At 44.3% G+C, this 24,089-nt stretch overlaps 1 protein-coding gene across 1 annotated transcript in view; it reads right to left on the reverse strand.

The window, feature by feature from the left end:
* Positions 1 to 2,319: 2,319 nt before the first annotated feature.
* Positions 2,320 to 24,089, reverse strand: part of LOC115161786 (A-kinase anchor protein 6) — a 238,109-nt gene continuing 216,339 nt past the window's right edge. The window contains exons 12-17 of the mRNA XM_029712567.1: positions 15,865 to 16,083; positions 12,100 to 12,867; positions 11,200 to 12,051; positions 9,415 to 11,124; positions 8,371 to 8,487; positions 2,320 to 3,476 (exon numbers count right to left, since the gene is read on the reverse strand). Coding sequence (XP_029568427.1) covers positions 3,429 to 3,476; positions 8,371 to 8,487; positions 9,415 to 11,124; positions 11,200 to 12,051; positions 12,100 to 12,867; positions 15,865 to 16,083 — 3,714 coding nt within the window. The 3' untranslated portion in view covers positions 2,320 to 3,428. The remainder of the gene's footprint in view (positions 3,477 to 8,370; positions 8,488 to 9,414; positions 11,125 to 11,199; positions 12,052 to 12,099; positions 12,868 to 15,864; positions 16,084 to 24,089) is intronic.

Raw genomic sequence — 24,089 nt, forward strand, 5'->3', positions numbered from 1 at the left:
CCTTTTACTCAACCATCCTAATGTAATATGAAATATTGCTTCCCTGTCTTTTAAAGATGATTTGGGGCTCAGGAGAAATGATGAATTAACTGTTGTGAGGAATTACAGATGGGACATTCAGGTAAAGACTTTCAATATGTCCAAGTGGAGATGACATCGTTGCTTTTATTTTTCCTCGATTAAAAGCTCCCGCACTGCCCTTTCAGATGCGATTCCATATCAAATTGTTTCTTAACGCGATTTGATGACAGTCTGAAATCCAATCACCTAAACCTCTTAAATTACATGAACACAATCAGCACAATCCCTGGTCCACTGATGGGGCCAGCACCTCTGTCATCGCCCGGGCCCTTTCACTCACAGTCACACATACGCAGTCTGCCACTGCCTACCACAATGATCACCTGACACATGGTTGTCTTTTGTTTTGACTACTTTCTTTTCATGGCTCTTTTTTAATTGTCCAACTTTTTGTTAAGTACCTGTATATGACTTTGACATGGCATATTGTGTTATTTTGTGTGCGTGCCAATGTCATCGATCACATTGAATGTCATAGTGAACAACGGTGGGGGGGGGGGGGTCTCTAATGGCCTCGCTACACATACGCCTATAATGTAGCACATACAGTACAGTAAACTTAAAATAATCTGTTTTCATTTCTTACAACAATTTTCTTTTCCTCGTCCAGATTAAAGTTCATTGGTATTTTGATGACGAGGAAATGATTCTATCCATCTCTGGAAATGTAATAGAGGACCGTGAAGGCTCTCAAAAGCACAAGGCCATCAACGACGATGGAAACGTAGTAAATGCTACTAAAATACTATAATGTTTTACATCAGACTGCAATGTAAACCCTTTTTGCCTTGAGTCATCCTTCGTTTGTTAGAGAAAACTTTCAGAACTGTACAACCACACCCTAAAACCTTCCCTGTGACATTTAAATAAGAGGAATCTTTCATCCCTCCCTTTCTACACAGAAAAATGATTTCCCTTCTTGTCTTTCTGATGTGGCTTAATCATGTGTGATCTTTTCAACAAAGAGTGGCCAACCATCTTATTAATTTTCCCATCCATGCTTAAGCAAGGACACCAAATCAACATTTTGACTGGTGGTAATTGCAAAGCCACCATGGTTCGATACACATGACCTTTACACCCTTTAAAGTAATTTCCATTTCTTGCAAAAAGAGCTTGTTAATTGCAAAAAATATAGTTTTCTTCAACATGTCATGTTTCTTTGAGGACAATGTAGGAATGCATTTCCATTCTAATTTAATAATCCCATCAATCAAGTCTGAAGCTTTCATCAACAATAAGAATCAAAAATACTTTGGAAACTACATGCAGTAGTTAGTTGTATTCTGCAGTCTGCTAGATCTACATACAGCCTGTAACATGGCTGCTGATGGCTGCTGATGGCCGAGGAAGCTGTTGTTACACAACTTGATGTTTTATGTAATATTCACAGTCATTTTATAAACAATGGATACCATTTTATTTTTTCGGTCAGATTTGCTCTGATGTAAGAACACACGTATCATCTACAAACATGCATCTTCCATAAGACCAAATGGGCGATTACAGTAAAGGGTCATCAAGGCTAGTCTAGTCTAGGCAATCAGGGAAAGGTTGATTGGCTGTTGAGGAGTGTGTGTGTGTGTGTGCATGCGTGTGTGTGAGCAAAAGTGTGTGTGTGTGCAAAAGTGTGTGTGACTGTGTGTACATGCATCCATATGTGTGTGTGTGTGTGTGTGTGAGAACGAGCATGGGTGTGTGGGGGACAGGGACGCACCTCCAGAGCTGATTCGCTGATGGGCTCAGAGGATCATTTCTCTTATCCCATCATTGTCAGAATCATCAGCACCTCCTGTGAAAAACCCATTATTTATGCTAATGGCTGTGTCTGTGTGACTGGCAACACTCAACGTATACTCAATGTAATGACTATAGTAATGACAATACTGTTGAGTATGTGTTCCAAATGGTACCCTATTCCTATATAGTGCATTCATTGGGGAATAGGTTGCCATTTGGATGCTGACACACACTTTATGTAGCATTTTGTAGTTAACATTCAATGACATCCCTAAACATATGTTTTCAAATAACCTCAAACAGTCTTGTCAATCAGCTGTTTTTCCTAGTACTAACTCCTCGGATCCCCAATCATGGCCTCCCAGACACATCTCCCATTTAATGTTCTACTTGTGCATTTTTGATTTATGGTGTTGAGAAAAGAAATGATCAACAATGAAGGATGCTTGTACATTGTTTCAGGTGAATTGCATACAGAAAATGCATGTAATCAAATGGTTTCCAATAAATGAAGTTTATTTCTCAACATGTCTGTATATTTATTGTTAACCATGCAGTCTAGCACTTTAACGCTGATAGTATTCCACGTCACAGAACACTTTTACACTAAACACAAAGCATGTACACCATCATGATACGTCAAGGTTGGAGAACGTATACATATATACGGATGCCTGTTTCAACCTTGCTGTAGTTCCGTTTTCCTTTCTCTACATCTTTTTAACACCTAACTGGGGAAGCAGTGTTTTAACAAAAAGGTATTAGAAATAACAACAGCAAGGCACACATTTTTAAAGTGTTAAACCTTCCCTCGTAGTCGTACCCTCCCTTTATGTCTTAGGAATAAAAAATGAAAAAGGAACTAGTAGATAGATGCTGATTTTACGTCAACAGTCATCATCAATCTCTTACTATACAACACTGTTCAGCTGTTTCCAACCTGGGACGTGTTGCATAGATGGATCTACTTGCATTTGGCTTTCTTTATGACATAGGTCCAACTTCCATTTCCTCCATCAGTTGAGTGCCAAAACAATCCCTCTCTTTCCCTCTGGCTTTCTCTTTCTTAACACAAGTTGCCATGGAGCTGGAACTCTCAGAACGCTCTGGAACTCTCAGCAGTGCTGTTCTGTTCTGTCCAGACAGGATGGAACTAATCACCAAACAGCAGCTCTCAAAGTAGTCGCCCACTACATGTGTCCTCTTCAAATTTTACCTTACCTTCTACTGATGCAGCAAACAAGGAAAACTTGTGTCCTGGGCTTATAACATCTGCAGCTGGTTCTACAGTACTGGTGAGATAGTGGGAAATGCCATACAAACTGACGGAAGAAGTATGTGTCTGTGTGTGTTTGGTGAAGGTTTGTATGGTTGATGGCAGAGCAGTGAGGTAGCTCAGTTCCAGTCTGGGATGGATTGGAGGAGCAGAGGATGGTGCGGGTCACTGAGAGGTCAAAGGTCAGGGGTCAGCATTACAGTAGCCAGAAGGAAGAAGAGGAAGCTTGAGTAGCAGGCTGGAGAGAGCCATTGACCAGGGGAACAGGGGAGAGAGCCCAGGTCACAGGCCACCAGGATGGACATTGCACACAGACATGGACCATCCTCTCTCACAGCTGAGCCTTGGAGGTGGCTGAGGCTACACTCCCAGACAGTCTCTGTAAGACAAGAAGACAAAGATACATACAGTACAAATGTCAGTCAAGTTACCATAACACAATATCTGTTCTGTAGCTATTTTCACTTTCTTTTCTAATTTAGTAATGACCAGCTCACACAAACACTGCCAGTGATATATTTGAATACTACATCGCACTGTATATACTGATATATTACAAAACTACATCGTACTGTATATACTGATATATTACAATACTACATCATACTGTATATACTGATATATTACAATACTACATCGTACTGTATATACTGATATATTACAAAACTACATCGTACTGTATATACTGATATATTACAAAACTACATCGTACTGTATATTCCCCAAAACACATATGAAGTATGAATATTTGAAACATTTGTCCTCAATGTACAATGTTCAACAAACCACGCTGTGACGCAATACCTCTGTAGCACGGTCAACAACACTATTTACATTAGTCTCTAAACCACAGACCATGGTACAGACTGACTGATTCATTCAGCAGTGCTTCATGGTCTGTATTCACCATAGGACTAATCACACCTGTTCCCCTTTTATAGTGGTGTGGCGTGCAGCGGGGCTGAACAGGGCCAGACGAGATGGCAGTACGGGGGTCAGATACAGCTGTACATGACTACTGGGTGTAGCTAGTTGTGCGGGCTGAGGCTGGCATGGGGACAGGGGACATGACTGGCTCACCTGCAGCGCCTGGTTGTGTGACTACTGGGGCTCGGCTGGGGCTCATGTGTCCTGCCCTGAGGGCTGGCATTGGACAGTATGGAGACAGTGGGGGAGAGGGGAGACAGGGGGGACTCACAGAGGGGAGACAGCAGAGTGTTTAGCCCCAGGGGTGCCCGTTATGTGGGGATGACATCCCCACATAACTAATAACTAAATACACAGCCTACAGTATTTTAATGGCATGCAACTCTCCCTGCAGAAACAGTTGGTTCATACTATTGTAGCTGATACAGAGGAGTGGAGAAATACACCTCTGAGGTGATTGGCCTTTTGTAGCACAAAATGATATATTATTGAGAAAAGGTCATTTTGCCTTTGTGGTGAGTGAGTTGTAGTTGAGTAAGGCTAAATTCCTACAAGTATTACAAGTATTTTAGTAAGGCTAAATTCATACTGTATTACAAGTATTTTAGTAAGGCTAAATTCATTCTGTATTAAAATAATTGAAGTAAGGCTAAATGCCTACAAGTATTACACATATTTTAGTAAGGCTAAATTCATACTGTACTACAAGTATTTTAGTAAGGCTAAATTCATACTGTATTACAAGTATTTTAGTAAGGCAACATTCATACAGTATTCAAATAATTGTAGTAAGGCTAAATGCCTACAAGTATTACAAGTATTTTTGTAAGGCTAAATTCATACTGTATTACAAGTATTTTAGTAAGGCTAAATTCATACTGTATTACAAGTATTTTAGCAAGGCTAAATTCATACTGTACTACACATATTTTACTAAGGCTAAATTCATACTGTATTACAAGTATTTTAGTAAGGCTAAATTCATACTGTATTACAAGTATTTTAGTAAGACAACATTCATACTGTATTCAAATAATTGTAGTAAGGCGAAATGCCTACAAGTATTACAAGTATTTTTGTAAGGCTAAATTCATACTGTATTGCAAGGCTAAATTCATACTGTACTACACGTATTTTAGTAAGGCTAAATTCATACTGTGCTACAAGTATTTTAGTAAGGCTAAATTCATACTTACTAAAAATAATTGTAGTAAGGCTAAATGCCTAAAACTATTACAAGTATTTTAGTAAGGCTAAATTCAAACTGTATATCAAGTATTTTAGTAAGGCTAAATTCATACTGTACTACAAGTATTTTAGTAAGATTAAATTCATACTGTACTTCAATAATTGTAGTAGGTCTATATGCCTACAAGTACTATACATATTTTAGTAAGGCTAAATTAGTACTGTATCTCAAGTATTATAGTAAGGCAAAATTCATACTGTTTAAAAATAATTGTAGTACGGCTAAATGCCTAAAAGTATTACAAGTATTTTAGTAAGGCTAAATTCATACTGGATTCAAATAATTGTAGTAAGGCTAAATGCCTACAAGTACTACAAGTATTTTAGTAAGGCTACATTCATACTGTACAACAATAATTGTAGTAAGGCCAAATGCTTACTGTATAAGAATTATTTTTGTGCTGACAGCAGTGACTACATGTGATTTTGCTCAAGGACTCTCAGCAGGGATTGGAATGAAACTGTGAAGTCATTGATGTATTCTTAAGGATGACTGAGGCACTTGAATCATAACATTGCTTGACTACTCAACCCAAGGCTCTCATTCTTCCAGCAGTTTCTGATGAAGGCATGAAAGAGAGTAAGGAAAGGGAATAATGCAACGGCTAACCCCAGACGATACATATCCCTTATAAGATAATACATCGTTTTCAAACCAATTTGCTGGTAAAGGAAAACTTTGTGGAGAGTAGAGTTCCTGTAATTTGAATCAGAACATTCTTTAACTACTAGACTGAGGCACTTGAATAATTACATTGTTAAACTACTAGACAGAGGCACTTGAATCATTACATTGTCTAACTACTAGACTGAGGCACTTGAATCATTACATTGTCTAACTACTAGACTGAGGCACTTGAATCATTACATTGTCTAACTACTAGACTGAGGCACTTGAATCCTAACATTGTCTAACTACTAGACTGAGGCACTTGAATCCTAACATTGTCTAACTACTAGACTGAGGCACTTGAATCATTACATTGTCTAACTACTAGACTGAGGCACTTGAATCCTAACATTGTCTAACTACTAGACTGGGGCACTTGAATCATTACATTGTCTAACTACTAGACTGAGGCACTTGAATCATTACATTGTCTAACTACTAGACTGAGGCACTTGAATCCTAACATTGTCTAACTACTAGACTGAGGCACTTGAATCCTAACATTGTCTAACTACTAGACTGAGGCACTTGAATCCTAACATTGTCTAACTACTAGACTAAGGCAGTTAGTCATGAATGCCAGAAATACGCTGTTACAGTTGAAGTCGAAGTTTACATACACCTTAGCCAAATACATTTAAACTCAGTTTTTCACAATTCCTGACATTTATTCCTAGTAACAATTCCCTGTCTTAGGTCAGTTAGGATCACCACTTTATTTTAAGAACGTGAAATGTCAGAATAATAGTAGAGAGAATGATTTATTTCAGTTTTATTTCTTTCATTACATTCCCAGTGGGTCAGAAGTTTACATACACTCAATTAGTATTTGGTAGCATTGCCTTTAAATTGTTTAACTTGGGTCAAACGTTTCGGGTAGCTTTCCACAAGCTTCCCACAATAAGTTGGGTGAATTTTGGCCCATTCCTCCTGACAGAGCTGGTGTAACTGAGTCAGGTTTGTAGGCCTCCTTGCTCGCACACACTTTTTCAGTTCTGCCCACATATTTTCTATGGGATTGAGGTCAGGGCTTTGTGATGGCCACTCCAATACCTTGACTTTGTTGTCCTTAAGCCATTCTGCCACAACTTTGGAAGTATGCTTGGGGTCATTGTCCATTTGGAAGACCCATTTGCAACCAAGCCTTAACTTCCTGACTGATGTCTTGAGATGTTGCTTCAATATATCCACATAATTTTCATTCCTCATGATGCCATCTATTTTGTGAAGTGCGCCAGTCCCCCCGCTACAAAGCACCCCCCCACAGCATGATGCTGCCATCCTCGTGCTTCACGATTGGGATGGTGTTCTTCGGCTTGCAAGCGTCCCCTTTTTCCTCCAGAGGACATTTCTCTAAAATGTACGATCTTTGTCCCCATGTGCAGTTGCAAACCATAGTCTGCCTTTTTTTATGGCGGTTTTGGAGCAGTTGCTTCTTCCTTGCTGAGCGGCATTTCAGGTTATGTTGATATAGGACTCGTTTTACTGTGGATATAGATACTTTTGTACCTGTTTCCTCCAGCATCTTCACAAGGTCCTTTGCTGTTATTCTGGGATTGAGTTGCACTTTTTGCATCAAAGTACATTCATCTCTAGGAGACAGAATGCGTCTCCTTCCTGATCGGTATGACGGCTGCGTGGTCCCATGGTGTTTATACTTGCGAACTATTGTTTGTACAGATTAACGTGGTACCTTCAGGCGTTTGGAAATTGCTCCCAAGGTTGAACCAGACTTGTGGAGGTCTACACATTTTTTTCTGAGGTCTTGGCTGATTTCTTTTGATTTTCCCATCATGTCAAGCAAAGAGGCACTGAGTTTGAAGGTAGGCCTTGAAATACATCCACAGGTACACCTCCAATTGACTCAAATTATGTAAATTAGCCTATCAGAAGCTTCTAAAGCCATGACATCATTTTCTGGAATTTTTTCAACTTAGTGTATGTAAACTTCTGACACACTGGAATTGTGATACAGTGAATTATAAGTGAAATAATCTGTCTGCAAACAATTGTTGGAAAAATGACTTTTGTCACGCACAAAGTAGATGTCCTTACCGACTTGCCAAAACTATAGTTTGTTAAAAAGACATTTGTGGAGTGGTTGAAAAACAAGTTTTAATGACTCCAACCTAAGTGTATGTAAAGTTCCGACTTCAACTGTATGTCTCATCATAGAACATGTTCTGCAGAGAGGGGTGAAAAGAAGAGAGTACTTTTTTTAAATGAATGGCAAAACTTCTTTTGAATGTGCTTACTGGCAGTATGGAATGAGGCGGAAAATGTGTTTGCAATGGAATACTACGACGAGAGGGAGAAATCCTTTTGGCCATTTTCCCAGGTAAAGTACACAGCCTGAGTGGGGGTGTGTGTGTGTGTGCGTGCGCCCATGCGTGTGTGTGTGTGGCGGTACTCATCATACTGTACGTACCATGACCTGGGGCCTGGCAGTTCCAGTCTTTGAAGCAGATGAGTTGTCAGAGACAGGGCCACTACCCCGGGGGCCCCGGACCCCAACCAGCCCACAACCTTGGCCTGACCTTGGAGACTGTGGAGAGGAGAGAGTATAGAGAGGGGGAGAGAGAGAGAGATGGGGGAGGAGAGAGCGATAGAGAGAGGGAGAAATAGAGAGGTGGGGGAGAAAGAGAGCGTGAGCGAGAGAAAATAAATCAAACCACAAACCAAATTGTTGGTGGTTTTATATTTTCTGTAGTCCTTTCTAATCCACTCATATTTCTTTAGTTACAATGCATAGCTACAAGATATGAGGAAATAACATAGGATTAGGGTAAATGACTTAAAACAACAAGTAGCTAATGGAAAACAATTCCCTCTTCACTTTAAATTGTTGCTGAGAATTGTCTTAACAGCTTTGAAAATAATCTGTTTGTAAAGATCTGTCTATCAATTACATTTCCTGTCTGTAACATAATCATTACATCTTCCACAGCTCACACTACCGCACTTTTTAGCTTCCTTTGTTGGATGTTTTTATAATTACGGCAGTTTACAAGGTAATCACTTAATTATTCACCAATTGACACAGCCAGATAACAGTGTGATAGAAGGTCAGGCATCAGGTTTCTGAAGAGAACAGCCAGAGAAGTGGCGACTTAGCATATGAAATAGAGCAACCTCTTAAAAGGACACAAACACATGGTAATTCAGTCATGAAATTAAATAATGGTTCTTCGCTGGGAATTCTTGCTTATGAATCATAATGTAATCTGACTGATTATGATTATTCTGTTCCGTAGACCTTAACATTCTAAATCGGAGGATGCTAAGCAAATCCCTCTTCCATCGACACTTCAGGGGAAGAAGAGGAGGAGGAGGGGATGAATGAAGGAGTGAATAAAAATATCTCCTCAATATTTAGTCACAGATATGAATAGATAACAGGCTGAAATGCGCACCAGTCCCATTACGTGGCGATAGGTGGGTGGGTGTATAAAGGGTGCAACGTCTAACTCACCTGCTTCTGTTTATGAGTTGACTTGACTTCCTGAAGAGAGCTGTAGACTTTCCTGACATTCTTCTGTTTCATCCACTGTGAAGTAGATCCTTTTTCATCTGAATCACACTTTCTTATTGGGGGACAGAGGCTGCCTTCCTCTTTTAAAGGATTTGTACTGGAGCAAGAGACTCTTATCTTAGTCATTACAGGGGAAATGTTAGATGCAAGCATTTCAGTATCTGCTAAACATTCAACAGTGTCTATCAGGGTTTCACATGGTAATGGATTAAGATAAGAAGCCTCATTATGGCACTGTAGCTGTCTCCAAGCTATACTTCCAGGAGAAATACCATGTTCTTCTTGGTATTCATTGCAGGCGGGCAGAGGCGCTTGGCTCTGACTCTGGCTTTGGGCAGCAGGAGAAGGAGAGGAGGAGTTGTAGTCAATTAATTTGGGACTGTGCCTCCTTTGCCTCTTGGTGACAGCCATGCTGTAGCAGAGAGGAGGTCCAAGGTACACTTTCTCAGTACAGGCCTCAAACAGCATCTCCTCGTCCCTGATGTCTGGGGTAGGCGACAGTAAGGGGGTGGTGCTCTTGCTGTCTATATAGGCGCTAACCTCTCCACAGTCCGAGTCGTGGGAGGAGATAGACAGGTAGGAGTAGAAGTCTCCCTTGTGGAGGTGTATGGTCCGGTGGGAGTGCTCCAGGACTTTGTCCCTGATCTGGGCTCCAGTCAGGCCAGGTCTCTCTTTGTCCTCCGCCTGGCTCTCCTTGTTCTTCAGAGCCACCGAGGCCATGTTGATGATCTCCATCACAAAGTTGTGCACGTTCTCCTGGCTCTTTTGGTCCTGGCGTGGGGGCGCCTGGGGGTGGGGGTGGCTGCAGCAGGGGCGGTCTGAGTTGGGCTCTGGGCTGGAGTTGGCATTTCCAATGCTCTGCTGGGTGGGGACATCACAGAGGAATGAAGAGAAGAGATTCTCCTGACTGCTGTTTCCAGAACGGGGTGGTTTCTGCAGGGCGTGGTGGTGGTGGGAGCCACCGCGGTCCTCCAGTGGGGAGAGAGAGGGGGAGGAGTGGCTGGAGCTCTGGCAGGGGATTTCCCCTCTGAGCTGGCTCTCTAGAGAGGACTCCTTGGCCTGGAGCTGGGACAGCATGGCAGTGGCAGTTGCCATTCCCATGCCCCTCTGCTGGTCCCCTCCATTCACCACTGACTCGTTCACATAACAGTTTTTGAAGGACTCCCCTTTCTTGGTGAAAAGGCTCCCCTCCTCTCGTAACAACTCATCATCCTCATCCTTCCCTTTGATGTGGGAGTTTTCCACATTCCCATTCTCCATGTCATCTACAAACTGGCTGATATACCTCCGCGTGGCATTCTTCCTGTTGGTGTTCACCACGTCAGGCAGCATTCCGAGACACTCTTTCTTCACGTTGCTGTTGGTGTGGGACTCCAGGAGCCTCAGCGCTGAGCGGTTTAGGAAGGAGCAGTGCTCGTTGCCTACAGACAGCCTGTTGGTGCGGTCTTTGGATAGGGTGTCACACTGCAGCTCGTCCCCTAGAGGGTCATATCCTTGGTTCTTGTCCCTGCCAGACTGGGACTGCTGCTGGGAGCGGGAAGGATTGTGGATCCAGTTGTGGAACTCGTTCTTCATGTACTCCATGCCTAGGCCTAAGGAGCCCTCCATGTACTCCTCCTCAGAGGCGACTGAGCTGTCCTCCTCCTCATCCTCCTTGATACCCAGCTCCTCTTCAGTCAGGGTCAGCGTGGAGCTAGACAGAAGGTCACTGTCCTCCTCCTCAACCTCCTTGATACCCAGCTCCTCTTCAGTCAATGTCGGTGTGGAGCTGGACAGAAGGTCACTGTCATCCTCGTCATCTGTGCATGCAGAGGTGCATGACACGTTGACCACCATGCTGATGCTGGCGTCTGCCTCGTCGTGACCCCCATGGCCTCCGTGGTGACCCCCCGGCTGGGCCCGGTGGTGGTGCTTCCTGAAGGAGGCGTTGGAGTCCAGCATGCAGCAGCGGTTCCTCAGTACGGCCAGGTCCTCAGAGCCCACCGACGAGTCCTCTGTGCTGCTCAGCTCTGTCAGAGAAGCAGCCGAGCTCTCGTTGACGGAGGAGGGGGAACCACCTCGGCCTCCTGAGAGGCACCCAGCGTGCCCAGACCCCCAAGATCCATACCCCACCCCAGGGTGGCACAGGGAGATGCTGCTCTGCAGAGTGATGTCAGAGATGCTGCGTGTCATCTTTAGGTCGTGTAGCGGGGTCTGGATGTTCTCCAGGCGTTTGAGGAGCTCCAGAGTCCTGCGGCTCAGTTCCCCTGTGGGCTCTATGGCTCCGCTGCCCAGGCCCAGCTCCCTCAAGCTGCCCTGGCTGCCTCCTTCTCCTTCGGCCTCCTCCCAGCTCTTACATGGAGCCAGCCAGCTCTCCAGAGACGTGGAGCGCTGGAGAGTGTCTTTGCCGGATGGAAATAGCTCCCCCGCTGCATACAGGGACTCCAGGGATGACCCTTGGGACAGATGGGGGATCTCTCTGTCTCTACGGCCCTTCACTCCTGTCACTCTTCTCTCATCTTCCTCCTCGGAGTCAGGGCTGAGGCCACGTCCGTTGATCAGAATCTCCACGTTGGACTCTCTCCTGTGTCTCCTCCGGTTCTCCCCTCCTCCACCTCCCTCCTCTCCTCCTCCTCCACCTCTCTTCTTCTCTGCTTTGCATCTGTTCTGGTCTCTCAGTGCCGTCACAGACACACAGTCCCCATACAGTGCTACCTTGTTGGCCCGCTCTAGGATTCTGTCAATGTCCTCGTCACACAACCTGCCCCCCTCGTCGTCGTCTTCCCCAGGCGAGTTGACTCCTGGGGGGGGTCGGAGGTAGGTGCTGCCTCCTCTCCGTGGGTCATCTAGACAGACCACGGAGTTGGCAGTAGTCTCTGTCTCGCCCTCACTGACTATCCCGCTCTCACTCTCTGATCTGCGTGTGGACTCCCCGCCTCGTCCCCCCTGCTTTCCCCCGCCAAACAGACCCCCTAGGACGTCTGGCAGGGATTCCACAGATGAGAAGGAGGAGTCTTTGCTCAGGCTCTTCAGAAGAGGCTGCTTCCTCCCGGCTTTGACTGGAGAAGAGGTCTTGTGTACGGAGGGGAAGTGAGGCTGTCTGTAGAGCTGCGCATTATGTAGGCTGTACACCTGATAGGCACTGGGACGGTGAGAAGACAGAGGCGTCATTCTAGACGATTCGTTCAAGGACATCCCTCGCTGAGTAACACACGGGCTCGACTCGGACATGTCATAGTCTAAACCAGCCCCAGGGGATCCAGGACCTGATTCACATTCAGCATTTTGTTTGTCATCAAATTCCTGTGGCTCCATGTACTCCACGATGGCCATGTCCATTTCATCCCACTCCCAGGAGTCCTCGGCTGGGCCGTGGAGGTCCATGAGACCAGCCTCTATGATGTTCCCCGGGACCTTCAGTTGGATAAATGGGAGAACCTCAAATTTACCGATTCAAAATCAATAAAAAAAGAAAGCTGTTTCATTTTTTTATACTAGGTTAATACTTTCAATTTTGGGGAGAAAGCAAAGCATTGAATAGCACAATTCTCTAAAAAGTGCATCGTCTTAAAATGTGCTTAGACACAGACATTTTGCTAAGGAAGACACAATTCTACATTAATATAAGAGAGAGGGCCTATTTATATGAACCATTTTTATCTTATTAATGTAATAAAGTGGTAAATCTAGCACTTTCTACGTGGCACACCCTCTGTAAGGAATTTCTATTAGACTTCTGTTTATTCTCTTCTTGCTGATAAGGAAAATCCGAATGACTATAAACTGGGGTTGCTAATGCAGGATAAAACCTTCATCTGTGAATCAATAAGCCTCAGCTAACCTAGCTAACACTGGACTAAATTATGCACGTAGACCTATAGTATATAACCAAATGGTCACAACACAAGGAGCAGTAGCTAGCCAGTCTTATCAAGCCCTTCACCTGATAACCAACTAATAAGACAAAGACAAGAACCCAGAAATCCACTTCCAGACAGCAGAATAATTGCCTTTAAACATCATGTTTTCCATCCACCTCCTCGGCCGGCACATGGAATGGTAAAAGATTCTCAAAATACCCAAATTGAAACATTTTCTAATTTTCATAAATGGGGCATCTAGAGAAGGGACTAGTGCAGTCGTGACCACACTCCTTTTATCATTGAGCAAAGTGTTTCATTTCTAAACAAAGGGAATATGTTCCCCCTATTCAGGACATATCCCCCAGGTAAAACTGTACTTCAGTCTGCAAAGTCTACTTGTCTTCTCTCTCCCTGCTGTACTGGAATGGATATAACAGAGCAGACAACCAGACAAATTCAAAACCCTGCCTGCCTTTTTCCTCTTCCCCAGATGCACCCGGTTCCACAGTAGCACAATGCAGTCCCCCCAGAAATGCGGACAAGAGGACAGAGAGAGAGAGATAGACTATGAACTATGGGTGAATATGTCCATCTGATCTACATAAGGGATGTGTGGTGGTGTTGGTGGTGGAGATTTCACTACAGATTTAATGGTGATTCCACCTGTTCTCCACATTACACAAACACACTGAAGGAAACAGAGGTACTTTACAGTAGTAAACCCCTTTTAAACAAGTCTCTATTTGCAATATTTGGAGCTGAGCCTTGTGCCATTACGCATTGATGATCAAAAGGGGGGTTGTGTACAGAATAGTCTGAAGCTGCCAGACATCACACTGCCTGTGTACCAACTTACCCCCCATTTCCTATATAGTGCTCTATATAGGGCTAGGGCAAACAACTAAATGTGCACCCCTTTGGGTTCCCAGTACCGAGTTTGGGAACACTGCCCTACATAGTGCACTACTTTTGACCAGGGCCTATGGGGAATAGAGTGCCATTTGGGACGTATAGCTCACATATCCCGATGTACTACAGCCACTTTCCCTGCAGTATACATCACTATTATTAATACATTATAGTTACAGTGCAAAACATTTCCTTCTCTGCTGCTGGCCTAAATAACTTGCCCCTGGACAGCTCACTTCGAGAGGAATAATACCACTCAGAAATAGCTCATTCTAGAGTTGGGGAGCTTCTTTACAGGGCATAAACGGAACCTTCATGACTGAAACATAATGTATAGCTGGCTAGTTGCTAGTACATACATGTACAGAGTATATCCACGTGACCAGCTGTATCTACGTGGTCAATTCTGCAGTTAAGTGAGAAAACCAGGAGACACCCAAGTCTCTTGAGGAGTGGTCATCCATCCCTGGACTAGGAGTCTTTACAGTCAGACCTGTATGTGTTCTGCCATGCGGGGCCAGGCTGAGTCACCTGGTCTGAGTGCAGGTATATGTTACATACAATGCCTTCGGAAAGTATTCAGACCCCTTAACTTTTTCGACATTTTGTTACATTACAGCCTTATTCTAAAATGGATTAAATAAATAAATCCTTAGCAATCTACACACAATATCGCAGTTTTTTCAAAATTTTAGCAAATGTATTAAATATTTAAAACAGAAATACCTTATCTACATAATTATTCAGGCCCTTTGCTATGAGACTCTAAATTGAGCTCAGGAGCATCCTGTTTCCATTGATCATCCTTGAGATGTTTCTACAACTTGATTGGAGTCCACTTGTGGAAAATTCAATTGTTTGTACATGATTTGGAAAGGTACACACCTGTCTATATAAGGTCCCACAGTTGACAGTGCATGTCAGGGCAAAAACCAAGCTATGAGGTCAAAGGAATTGTCCGTAGAACTCCAAGACAGGATTGTGTCGATGCACAGATCTGGGGAAGGGTACCAAAAATGTCTGCAGAATTGAAGGTCCCCAAGAACACAATCGCCATCATTCTTAAATGTAAGAAGTTTGGAACCACCAAGACTCTTCCTTGAGCTGGCCGCCCGGCCAAACTGAGAAATCAGTGGAGAAGGGCCTTGGTCAGGGAGGTGACCAAGAATAGGATAGTCACTCTGACAGAGCTCCAGAGCGCCTCTGTGGAGATGGGAGAACCTTCCAGAAGGACAACCATCTCTGCAGCACTCCACCAATCAGGCCTTTATGCCAAGCCACTCCTCAGTAAAAGGCACATGACAGCCCGCTTGGAGTTTGCCAAAAGGCACCTAAAGTACTCTCAGACCATGAGAAACAAGATTCTCTAGTCTGATGAAACCAATATTGAACTCTTTGGCCTGAATGCCAGGCGTCACATATAGAGGAAACCTGGCACCATACCTACGGTGAAGTATGGTGGTTAATCCAGTTTAGAATAAGGCTAGAACATAGCAAAATGTGGAAAAAGTCAAGGGGTCTGAATACTTTCCGAATGCACTGTATATTGCATATTCCACCCTCTTCCCATATTGTGTCAGGTCAGTACCTTAATAGTATTTGAACCATCTGGGGTGCCAAGCAGGGTGTGAGGTCTCACCTGATCTGTCCCCAGGGCCCGCCGGAGGCGGGTCTGCCACTGCAGCACCTGCATGACGATGGCCTCCCAGCGCCGCTCCAGGTTGACGGTCAGCAGCTGCAGGGCCTGTTGCTCTGAGTCTGGACCGCTCTGCTGCTCCTGCTCCTCCTGCAGCCGCTGGGACAGCCTCAGTACCGAGGACACGCCCTTACGCCTCTCACACACCTCCAGACACAGAGACTGGAGAAGGGAGGGGGTGGAGAGGAGGAGAGGGGAGGGGGTGGAGAGGAGGAGAGGGGAGGGGGTGGAGAGGAGGAGAGGGGAGGGGTGGAGAGGAGGAGAAGGGAGGGGGTGGAGAGGAGGAGAAGGGAGGGGGTGGAGAGGAGGAGAGAGGAATGAGATAGAGGGGACAGAGGCAGGGGAAAGGCAAAAGAAAGACGGAGAGAGTCAATTTACATTTTACGTAAAAAAAATGTTTTCTTTAAACCTGAAACCTCACAACTTCCCATTAGTGTACAGTAGGTTTTAAGAGGACCAGTTACAGTAGCCTTTGTAACCATATTAATTGGCACCATGTTTAGGTGGGGAGTGGAGGACTCATGAATACCAGTATGTGTGTACAAGTCTTCATAGTTCAAAGCGTTAGCAGAAGCAGTCACAGCCCAAAACCTGCTAATGAACTTAGCTATACTAAATTATCGTAATTTTTTCTCTCTATAAATCCTCCAAAATGTGTGATTTTAACATGTGCATTTTCTTATTCTCTTTAAAGCAGTGTTTCTTTTCCCTACTGCATCTACTGCTGCTGCTTAGATGTGTCGTAATGCAACCCAGAACCATCTGCGTCCCAAATGGTACAAATATTCCCTATGGGTCCTGGTCAAAACTTGTGCACTAAATAGGGAATAGGGTGCCATGTGAGACACAGACCTGACCCCTCTGTTTCTCTCCACAGCCACACGGGCGACCAGGGACTACCCTCACTCCCCCCCTGACTACCCTCACTCCCTCCCTGACCACCCCCCGACTACCCTCACTACCTCTCTGACTACTCTCACTACCCCCTGACTATCCTCACTACCTCCCTGACTACTCTCACTACCCCCCTGACTACCCTCACTACCCCCTGACTACCCTCACTCCCCCCTGACAACCCTCACTCTCCCCGACAACCCTCACTCCCCCCCTGACTGCCCTCACTCCCCCCCTGACTGCCCTCACTACCCCCCTGACTACCCTCACTCCCCCCGACTACCCTCACTCCCCCCCCTGACTACCCTCACTACCCCCCTGACTGCCCTCACTACCCCCCTGACTACACTCACTCCCCCCCTGACTGCCCTCACTACCCCCTGACCTACCCTCACTACCCCCCTGACTACCCTCACTACCCTCACTATCCCCCTGACTACCCTCACTATCCCCCTGACTTCCCTCACTACCCCCCTGACCTGCCCTCACTAACCCCTGACTACCCTCACTCCCCCCCTGACTACCCTCACTACCCCCCTGACTACCCTCACTCCCCCCTGACTACCCTCACTAGCCCCCTGACTACCCTCACTACCCCCTGACTACCCTCACTCCCCCCTGACTACCCTCACTACCCCCCTGACTGCCCTCACTAGCCCCCTGACTGCCCTCACTAGCCCCCTGACTACCCTCACTAGCCCCCTGACTACCCTCACTCCCCCCTGACTGCCCTCACTACCTCCCTGGCTACCCTCACTCCCCCCCTGACTACCCTCACTACCCCCCTGACTACCCTCACTACCCCCCTGACTACCCTCACTACCCCCTGACTACCCTCACTACCCCCCTGACTACCCTCACTCCCCCCTGACTGCCCTCACTACCCCTGACTACCCTCACTACTCCCCTGACTACCCTCACTACTCCCCTAACTACCCTCACTAGCCCCCTGACTACCCTCACTACCCCTGACTACCCTCACTACTACCCTGACTACCCTCACTACTCCCCTGAATACCCTCACTACTATCCTGACTACCCTCACTACTATCCTGACTACCCTCACTACTACCCTGACTACCCTCACTACTATCCTGACTACCCTCACTACTATCCTGACTACCCTCACTACTATCCTGACTACCCTCACTACTATCCTGACTACCCTCACTACTACCCTGACTACCCTCACTACCCCTGCACCCCTGATGAGGTTTCCACAACAATATGCCCTGTCAGGAGCATGTAAATCAGGCTCCTAAGCCCTTTTATGCCTGCCATAAAGAGAAGAAATATTCAACATTAAAGGGCAAAGCTTCCGCTGTAGACTGCCTTAACTTTAATACTCTAGCTGCTGCAGCTTGTGGTAGTGTGATGTCATCATGGAAACTGAACTGTCACAACCAGAACACATACTAACACTTTCTTAAACAGGGAGACACCTGTGTGTGTGTGTGTGTGTGTGTGTGTGTGTGTGTGTGTGTGTGTGTGTGTGTGTGTGTGTGTGTGTGTGTGTGTGTGTGAGAATGTGTGTGTGTGCGTCTGTGTGTGTGTGTGGCTCAGGCCAAGACCCCCCTTTTTAAATATGCAGCAATGATAGCGACTAGAGAACCAGAGCTCCTTTCTGTCTGTGTGCAAAAGGACATAATCATTGGGAGAACAATTTATGTAAATCCTGCTCGCTCTGCAAAGCATTCCCTTACATTAACTTTACATTTTACAATAAATATTAAACACTATTACATTTAAATTGTATTTTTCTCAGCAGTTTCCACCCTGTTTTAGCATATATTTACAGCCCTTCCTGGTCTTTTTAAACAGGTAATGTGATTGCAAAATGCAATGACTGTTCTGAGACAAAGGGCGATGGTTGTTGTAAGTGATAAAGTTATCCTGTACAATGTACAACAGCCATAGTTTTAGGTTTAGAGAGTCAGTGGCCCCTCGACAACAGACAGATGACTGAACAATACATACATATACACTACATGACCTGTTCGTCGAACATCTCATTCCAAAATCAGGGGCATTAACATGGAGTTGGTACCCCTGCTGTAATAACAGCCTCCGCTCTTCTGGGAAGGCTTTCCTCTCAATGTTGGAACATTGCTGCGGGGACTCAGCCAGAAGAGCATTAGTTAGGTCAGGCACTGATATTGGGCGATTAGGCCTGGCTCGCAGTCGGCGTTCCAATTCATCCCAAAGGTGTTCGATGGGGTTGAGGTCAGGGATCTGAGCAGGCCAGTCAAGTTCTTTCACACCGACCTCGACAAACCATTTCTGTATGGACTTTGCTTTGTGCACGGGGGCATTGTCATGCTGAAACAGGAAAGGGCCTTCCCCAAACTGTTGCCACAAAGTTGGAAGCACAGAATCATCTATAATGTCATTGTATGCGGTAGATTTCCCTTCACTGGAACTAAGGGGCCTAGCCCGAACCATGAAAAACAGCCCCAGACTATTATTCCTCCACCACCAAACTTGGCACTATGCATTCGGGCAGGTAGCATTCGTCCGTTGGACTGCCAGATGGTAAAGCGTGATTCATCCCTCCAGAGAATTTGTTTCCACTGCTCCAGAGTCCAATAGCGGCAAGCTTTACACCACTTCAGCCGACGCTTGGAATTGCGCATGGTGATCTTAGGCTTGTGTGTGGCTTTTTGGCCATGAAAACCCATTTCATGAAGCTCCCGACAAACAGTTCTTGTGCTGACAGTGCTTCAAAAGGCAGTTTAGAACTCGGTAGTGAGTGTTGAAACCGAGGACAGGCGATTGTTATGCGCTACGCACTTCTGCACTCGGCAGTCCCGTTCTGTGAGCTTGTGTGGCCTACCACTTCGCGGCTGAGCCGTTGTTGCTCCTAGCCGTTTCCACGTCACAATACCAACACTGACAGTTGACCGGGGCAGTTGAAACAGGGCATAAATCTGATGAACTGACTTGTTGGAAAAGTGGCAGCCTATGACGGTGCCACGTTGAAAGTCACTGAGCTCTTCAGTAAGGCCATTTTACTGCCAATGTTTGTCTATGGAGATTGCATGGCTGTGTGCTCGATTTTATACACCTGTCAACGGGTGTGGCTAAAATAGCCGAATCCTCTAATTTGAAGGGGTGTCCACATACTTTTGTATATATAGTGTAGGCTGCATCCCAAATTTGCACCCGTATTCCTATATATTCCTATTTTTGACCAGAGCTTTATAGACCCTAGTCAAAATTTGTGCACTATTGTATATAAAGAATATTGTGCCATTTGGGACACAATCATATTGTAGATACACTGAGATGCACTCAGATAGATTCAGATAGATTCAGATTAGCACATACACCCTCAGCCACATTACAGGGTCATTGCAATGGGTAAAAGTATTAGCTCCTAACGCTGCTTATTTCTCTCTCGGTGGTTCTTATGTACCCATCACCTTAATTGGGGAGCATGGGCTTGAACGGTATAAATGGAACGGTATCAAACAAGTGGTTTCCATGTGCTTGATACCATTTAATTTACTCCATTCCAGTCATTATTATGAGCTGTCCTCCCCTCAGCAGCCTCCTGTGGTACCTATAGGTAGGCTATGTCAAGCCAAGTAAAGGCAACTCATGTCAATATCAGCTACTACTGCTCCACATTGTTAGACTAAAGAGCTAAAAGCTAGGGCCAATAGCATCATGCTAAATACATGGGCATTGTTAGACTAAAGAGCTAAAAGCTAGGGCCAATAGCATCATGCTAAATGGGCATTGTTAGACTAAAGAGCTAAAAGCTAGGGCCAATAGCATCATGCTAAATGGGCATTGTTAGACTAAAGAGCTAAAAACTAGGGCCAATAGCATCATGCTAAATGGGCATTGTTAGACTAAAGAGCTAAAAACTAATGCCAATAGCATCATGCTAAATGGGCATTGCAATATCGAGCTTTTTACATTTTCAGACTCCCTCCTCACAAATCCTCCGGCCTCATTCTTTCTGCATTACTGGGTTTCATAAACTGATTTCTCCTCCCCATTGAGTCTTAGCCTTATTGACACAGAGGCTAGGGGTATAGTCTGCCAATATTTGCTAAAAAGCTTTTCCAAATACATGGGGCACTGGTGGAGTGGCCTGCTTTCCCCCTGTATGCAGAGAGAGAACCATACAATGAGTCCATTTCAGGCCGAGCGTCGGGAAGGGCTACCAGTCAGCGCTGCTGAGAACCTGGCGTCTCTCCAAGACGCTCTATTGTCCCTATCCTGATATCAGAAACCCCCAACAAAAAAGACAACAAAACCGAGCCATCTCTCAACTGAACTGAATTGTCCAGCCCACATAGCTGCAGGAAGTAGGGGTGCTGAGTGTGCTCTAGCACCCCCTAAAAATCTACATCCATCTACATTTATCAGGTGCTTTTTAATAAAGGAATCTCAGGATTCTGGTAATATGCAACACGGGTCGGCCCGGCAACTCAATGTAGAGGCTGTTAGAGGTGACTATAGATGTGTTCCAAATGGCACCCTATTCCCTATATAGCGCACTATCCAATAGGGCCTGGTCAAAAGTAGTGTATTGTATATAGGGAATATGGTGCCATTTGGGATGCAGCCTATTAGAGATGAGTATTTAGAGCTCATCAGGTCCTCCTCAGTGTTCTATCACCGTGTTCTATCACCGTGTTCTATCACCGTGTTCTATCACCGTGTTCTATCACCGTGTTCTATCACCGTGTTCTATCAAAGGCCTGATCAAATCAAATTGTATTTGTCACATGCACCGAATACAACACACAACACGAATACAACCATTAACCAGCAATGCAGTTTTAAGAAAACAGAGTTTAGAAAATATTTACTAAATAAACTAAAGTAACAAAATATTATATTTGCATATACCCATTCCCCTCCCCCATATCACCATTTGTGCCACCCATAAATGACAAACCTACATGCCAAGTATAGACCATATATTGTGTTCCCTACAGAGAAGAGCAGAAGCTCTGAACTATCCGTTCAGACCCCAGGCCTACCTACCTACATGTTATAGAAAATGTGCTCTTTTAGTATTTCTCCAGTAGGTTTCCTGAAGGAGAAAGTCTCCACTTCTATGTCAAAGATAATAAAACAAAAACACTATAGTAAATACTACAGTAATGTCTGCAAAAACACTACAATAAATACTACTGTATACTACAGTCCTCAAAAACACTACATTCATTACTATAGTATATACTACAGTTTTCTTTTACTACAGTATTGATACTACAGTTAACTGTAAATACGACAGTATACTACATTAAAGACTACAGTAAATACTACAGTATTCACAGCAGTGTTTTTGCGAACAAAAACACTATAATAAATACTACATTATACAAAATCCGCAAAAATATTACAGTGAATACTACAGTGAAGTCAGCAAAAACACTACAGTGAATACTATAGTATTTATACCATATTATACTATATCATTTTTTCATGTGAGAGAGCATGTACAGCAATTACAGTAATCCCAGGCAAATAACAGCACAGTGAAATAGAGACCTAAGTATCTGTCTCGATTCATCCTCTTTCGATACAGTAAAAACAGGTGTACATTACCTCCAAATGTAAGATTTAGGTTACATTTCCCAAAATGCAATCCACTTGAAGTGTCAGAGAGAAATACTACTCCATGATATGACATTATAAAAATGAAAGAGACCTCAAAATAGCAACATGTTACAGCCAGACTAGTGGATACATTGTGTTATCTTGTCATTTTGATCAGTGTATGTCGCAGAATGTTTTTTGTTGTTCTGTAACAGATCAATACTCCTCCTTATCTCCTTTATTTCGTTAATCTGTCCATTTTTAATAAAGTGGACAAGATGGAGACACCAAGGAGGAACTAGAAGCCCTCCAGTAGAAAGTACCAGAAATGGGGATTTAACTCTGACAGTGACCCAGTGGATATTCAATCAATTACCATTAATTACAAATCTCGGTTTAATTCCATTTGTTGATTAAGTCAATTAAAATCACAAGCACTTGTTATCGCAAATGAGTGTAATGAATTCTTGTTCCCACTCACATATTCCCATAGCTCAGACTCAGTGCCTCCAGCTCCATTTGTTTCTGTCACTTACAACTAACTTCTACCATTCATCCCTCCTCTTCTCTCTCTCTATCCGTCTCTCTCTCAGTCTTTCTCTTTCTCTCTATCAGTCTCTCTCTCTCTCCCAAACAACTCCTACAACATTAGGAAGACACATGGGTGTCTGTCAGGGAATTAGCTTGGGTAATAGACTGATAGTTAGGGGGGTGTATAAAGTCATTTAAAAATCCTAACTAAATGCCCCCCTGTTGATTCCTATCTGTTCTGACATAAATTGTTGGCTAAAAGCTACACTAATACATCATTGGAACATTCATTATGTAATTGAAGTGGGGAGGTTTCTAATGATAACCAGCACCATTTTATACTACCATGGAATCCCAATTCAATAAGACAGTTCAATTTAGACTGCTGCATACTTCACACCTTCTATTTTATGATACCCTTTTCCCACCACTGTCTGTCTCTGTCTCTTAACCATATTACTTCTTCCTTTTGAAGGTTAAATATTGCCTATCAGTTAGGAAATATTCCCACATATTACATGCCAAGCTTTAGCATTAAGGAATTAGCATTTTGCCCACAAACCAAACATCCTCCCTCATAAAATGTTTTAAAAAGGATTACATTGATAATATGTCACTGAGGAAGATGTAGAATGTTCTATTCCACAATTATCTCCTCCCGCATACTTGATCACATTGAATTCCTCCCTCCTACCATCTCAACCAAAGATATCTAATTCATTTTAATCTCTCCCCATAAGAAGCCCCATTTTCATTGAGGTCAAACTTTGGCCCGCGCAGCAAGAATCAAACCATCCCATTCATTCAATCTCACCAGAACCTCATTTCTATTTTTAGTCTTTTTCTACTAGAGAAATGGATTACTGACTTGTTCAAAGTGGGGGTTTTCTCTGTTGGACAGACTGCAGTGACCTCCATCTATCTCCTCCAACCTCTGAGAGCAGTGAGATGCCAGCATAGATTTAGAGATATCAGCTCTAATATCAGTTTCTACTTTGTTTTTTGATCTAGAAGCCAACACGGGGCCCAGGCCTCACCTAGGGGGTCAGGCCCAATCTCTTCTCATCTCCCCGCCTGGTCTGGGTTCATCTGTACCCCTCCACCCTCCTCTCTCTGACTGACCATCTCCCTACAGCCCAGCCCCTGCTCTGAGCTGATACAGCGGCTAGGCTGTGGCCGGC

This window comes from Salmo trutta, chromosome 25 (genome assembly GCF_901001165.1).
Source record: "Salmo trutta chromosome 25, fSalTru1.1, whole genome shotgun sequence".
In the NCBI taxonomy this organism is placed as follows: domain Eukaryota; kingdom Metazoa; phylum Chordata; class Actinopteri; order Salmoniformes; family Salmonidae; genus Salmo; species Salmo trutta.